At 53.0% G+C, this 4,281-nt stretch overlaps 1 protein-coding gene across 1 annotated transcript; it reads right to left on the bottom strand.

Annotated features, from left to right (window-relative positions):
* Window positions 1-1,695: 1,695 nt before the first annotated feature.
* On the bottom strand, window positions 1,696-4,281 carry LOC100908885 (CNK3/IPCEF1 fusion protein-like). Its single transcript, XM_003746280.1, has one exon. It carries the CDS (start codon window positions 4,279-4,281, stop codon window positions 1,696-1,698), a length of 2,586 nt encoding a protein of 861 aa, XP_003746328.1.

Genomic DNA, 4,281 nt, shown 5'->3' with positions numbered 1-4,281 from the left:
CCTTATCGGGTCTGCCGCCTCTCTCTGATATCGGTCCGAAAGAGATCATTGCCGGGGGAAACGTCGAACGTCGTCCGTTGGCCTTGAGCTTGTCTCGGAGAACACGTTTGTACGCAGTCTGCTGTACAATCCGATTACTTCTGGAATGAACCCCTGCGCCCACCCGAGTCTCGGTAGAACAGGAGCGACAGGGGAATAAGATTCCCGGACGAGACGCACCGTAGCCGTAATATCGATCCGGGTCTCCACCAGGCAACAAGGCCAAACGTATCAACCAATTCCAGAACCCAGGCGGCGTCGGAAACCTCGACTGAATGACGACTTAGAGTCGCATTCGTGATCGGACGCCTCCCTCCTTTGATGAATATCGGGACAGCGGTTCCCCGCGGGGTCTGCGTCGTAGGCTACCGCTATCATCGCACGTCCGGGAAGATGATAGGTAACCCTTGACGGCGACCCTATCGACGACGTCACGACCGGCGTGGAAGTGATCTTGATGTCTGTCATGACTGGTTTCATCAAGGTGATGATGATGATCATCGAAATAAGTTAGTGCGTTCCGACGGAAAGCCGGAATATCACCCACATTCACGCGATCCAGTCTACCTCGGAACCCTCCGTCTTCGCACTTAAGGAGGAGCTCGACCAGACCTTCATTCGTGGGGAACAGTAGATTCGCCCGACATATCCTGGAACTCGCGGTAAGGCATCTCTTTATATCGATTGCGAATCACCTGTCTCGTTAGCGGGAGGAAGCGTTGGATTAGGCTTATTGCATCACATCATCGATGGTTCCCGACGATCGATCGGTTCCGCGTAGAAACGCACTGCCTAGAAGATATATCTCCCTCGATTCTGGTTTCCGACTCCCTAGTCTGGATCTATGGACAACAACCTGTCGGCACCCGAGGTACGATTTTGAGCCCCGGAAGCCGAGAGTGGTCGTAGAAAAGAAATGAGACCCAAGTTTCACCCCGCTCCTGTGTATCCTGCCGGAGAGAACTGCCGACAGCTGTGATGATCGGCTCAAGCTAACGCTATCCCTATCGAATTATGAACACAAGCGATTTTCCGAGGGAATGAGTTTATTGAGTTTGTAGCAAGCACTTCCCAACAAGATTCCCTGATTCAACTAACCACAGTCGATCTTTAACTGAATTGAGCCCCTAGGGTTCGTGTTGTGCATCGGAAAACATGTACAAATATTATTATGAATGCGAACGGATACTATCGCTCACGTCTTATATTACTGAATTGGCTGGCGATCACTAGCTCGTAATAAGTTCTTCTTGAGGATACATCGATTCTCATTCGATCCCTCCGAATCACCGGATAGATTTCTGGCGGGTATTAACAGCAAGGTCGGAAACCAGATTTTAGGCTCACTAATCGTGCAGGTTGCGACAGATAGAGCGCGTCATCTCGGGACTCGCCATGCCTTCCGGTCTGAAGCAGATCGAAGCCTCCTGCGGAGAGAGTCGCATGTATTGCGAGAACTGCAATCGGGAGCGAGCGAGCAATTGCCGACGAATGAGATCCTATCCTCTCTAGAGTATTCTATCGATCCGTCGGAGCTTTCTCATATCTCACTGTTGACATTTCCCCCCGCAGAGAAGTTGGCTTGATCGAGAGCCCTTCGCAATGTTACCGGGTTGAATTACGATTCCGCATTCGCGAGAATTTTCGCTGCCTGCTTCAATGACGGCGGTCGTCGTGGTCGTAGGTACCGGCCAGAATGTCCGGCTTATTAGCTGGTGGGGGCGGAGGCGACGGCCTATGGCAGATATGCGGTGAACCCATTGCTTCGATTTTAGTTGCATAAATGTTCTCACAATCGTCGTTCATTTTGGTGATACCCCAATTCCGTTGCAAATACAACTCCTTTATCTGTTGAGTGGTCGCACATCTCGGAGGAATAGCCGGCGGCGTCATCGGGGCATGGGGAGGTGGTGAGTTAGTGGTGGGTAGCGCATCTGATCGTCCCTTGAGCTTGTTTCTTTCAGCTTGCTGCTGTTGAGCTTTTTTGAACATTCCTTCGGTAATGTCCGGTGCGGGTGGTCTCGGTGGTATATCGCGTTTCGATGGCGGCGACGGAGTGCCCGAAACGTCCCGCGGTATGCACTGAGGGGACGAATTCCGATTCCGCATGGGTTTCGTTGGCGTTCCCGGAGTGACCCGGCTCGGGATATCGCTAGCAGATTTCCGAGGTAACGTCGACGAAAGGAATATTGTTCTAGGTTTAGGCGTGGGATTCTCCCTCGGCATCGCGATTGGAGCGGGCGGAAGCGGAACGGCAGCGACAGGCGGCACTCGCTGAGATTCGGTTTCCTCCTCGCCGCTCTCAGGATTCGATTCTTCACTTTCTGAGAAATAAACGGTTTGGTCGGGCATGACTGAATTCCGCTGAATGTCGCCGTCGGTCGGCTGCTGACCACCGTGTTTGAGCAGGAGCTCGAGCCATTTGAGCATGTCGGCTTGCTCGGAGGCCGCGAGGTAAAACGAAACCGTCGGATGTTGCAATTTGAAGGGGAATTTCCTCGTCGGACCGCATTCCGGGGCAGACACCACCGAGAAGCCGGGGAGGAAAACGAGGCACGCCGCACGCGTTTCGTGTCGACTCCTGAACAGGTAAAGATAGGAGTTCTTGAGTATTGCCCATCGCTTGTGCCACTTCTTCGGGCAGCTCTTCGGCCGCAGATAGAGCCAGCCTTGTAGGTCGGCGGGCAGCAGCGACTCACTCGAAACACAGCGACTCGCGAAAATTTTTTTCAGGGGCGAAGGAAGACTCGGCGAGACGGGAACCGGCAGCTTACGCGCTCCCTCTTTGTTCCGACAGGGAGCGCTTCCAGTTTGAACCTTCGGCGTAGGTAAGGAACGTCTACCTTGAGAAGCTTCTGACAGCATCTGATGAGAATGATGATTATGCTGCTGCTGATGATTATGATGTGCAGGGAATTGTTTCACTTTTGAGGGGAGATCATGCGAAACGCTACGCGTCACGTGCTCCTTGACGCACATATTTTTCCTAGGCTTAGCGAGACCGAGGCGGTTGCTATCGATGCTGTCGACCAAATCTTCGAAGCTAACAGGTGGTTTGGAAACTGTCGGCGACGCACAGGTGACCGTCGCGCGTCGTTGTAGAACGGGTCTCTTGGGCTTAACCTGTGATCGAAGCTGCAGAACCAAATTATGACCGTTCTCCGTTTCGCCACCGGACGACGGTTCGGGCAGAAAAGCATCGTCGTCAGCTTCGATTTCGCGCAGAATCCGCGGACTCGTGGGCTCCGGTTCCAGGAGCCCGTCTTCCTCGGTAATGGCCAGCTGCTGCTTCTCGTACGAAATTCGGTTGATGGGGATCTTGTGAGGTTTCAGATAAACCATCTGGCCGAAGAGGTTCGAGTGACGCGGTCGCTTCTTCAGTGTTAGCTTGATGTTCGTGATGTGGTTTTGCAGCAAGCTAAGCATGTGCTCGAGAGTCCATCCGAGGACAGTCTGCAGGTTAATTTGAACTATTTCGTCACCTTCTTCGACTTTCGCGCAAATTTGCACGGGACTTTGGTACCTGACTTTCCCGACGATGTGCACCCCGCCGTACTTGGTGGTGATCTGCATTCCCCAATCGTCCTCCTGTCGAGGTTTCCTCGCCGTCACCACTTCCAAGGACGCGGGTTGAATTATGAGCGAGTCGGCGTACTCCTGCACAACGAAATCACTGATTTCTGCGAGACACAAGCATTTCTGCTTAATCAATTCCAGTGGGTTCGCAACGAAATGGTCTCTTTGGGCCGTGGACGCAAGCTCCAACGCCAGCTGGAGAACCGTTTTCCTAGTCTTCAGGTACTGATCCTGACCTTTGAAGGGCGGTCTGTCGATCCAGAAAATGAATTGCTTCACCGCAGAGATGAGTTCGCAGGCAGCCGCGAGGATTTCATTGCTGATATTTTTTGGTTGTGGGTCGCTTTGTCTCGTGAGAATTTGAATCTGAATGTGGAGACTGCGCGCATGGCATCCGACCCTCAGCGCCAACGACTGCAAATTCTCCGTGACGAGGTTGTAGTGGAGATGACGGAGATTTGCGACCGATTCCAAGATCGTTTCTTGGTGACCGATTTTCGTGATGCCTATCCGTGCCAGGTCCTCACAGGTGAGCGTCAGCAAGCGGTGTCCGTCGATCCGGTGCTTGAGAAAACAGTGGATGTACGGATAGACGAGGTTATCCACACCGCGTGCCCACTCCACGACGTGTTCGGGAGTCCATTCGGCGATATTGATGTAGGCCAT

Source organism: Galendromus occidentalis, unplaced genomic scaffold, assembly GCF_000255335.2.
Source record: "Galendromus occidentalis unplaced genomic scaffold, Mocc_1.1 scf7180000077494, whole genome shotgun sequence".
Taxonomy (NCBI): domain Eukaryota; kingdom Metazoa; phylum Arthropoda; class Arachnida; order Mesostigmata; family Phytoseiidae; genus Galendromus; species Galendromus occidentalis.
This window is presented reverse-complemented; position numbering and strand designations above follow the sequence as displayed.

Bases quoted from the DNA above. Each gene is read 5' to 3' on its own strand.
- LOC100908885 (XM_003746280.1), bottom strand. From the start codon at position 4,281: ATGGCCTACATCAATATCGCCGAATGGACTCCCGAACACGTCGTGGAG.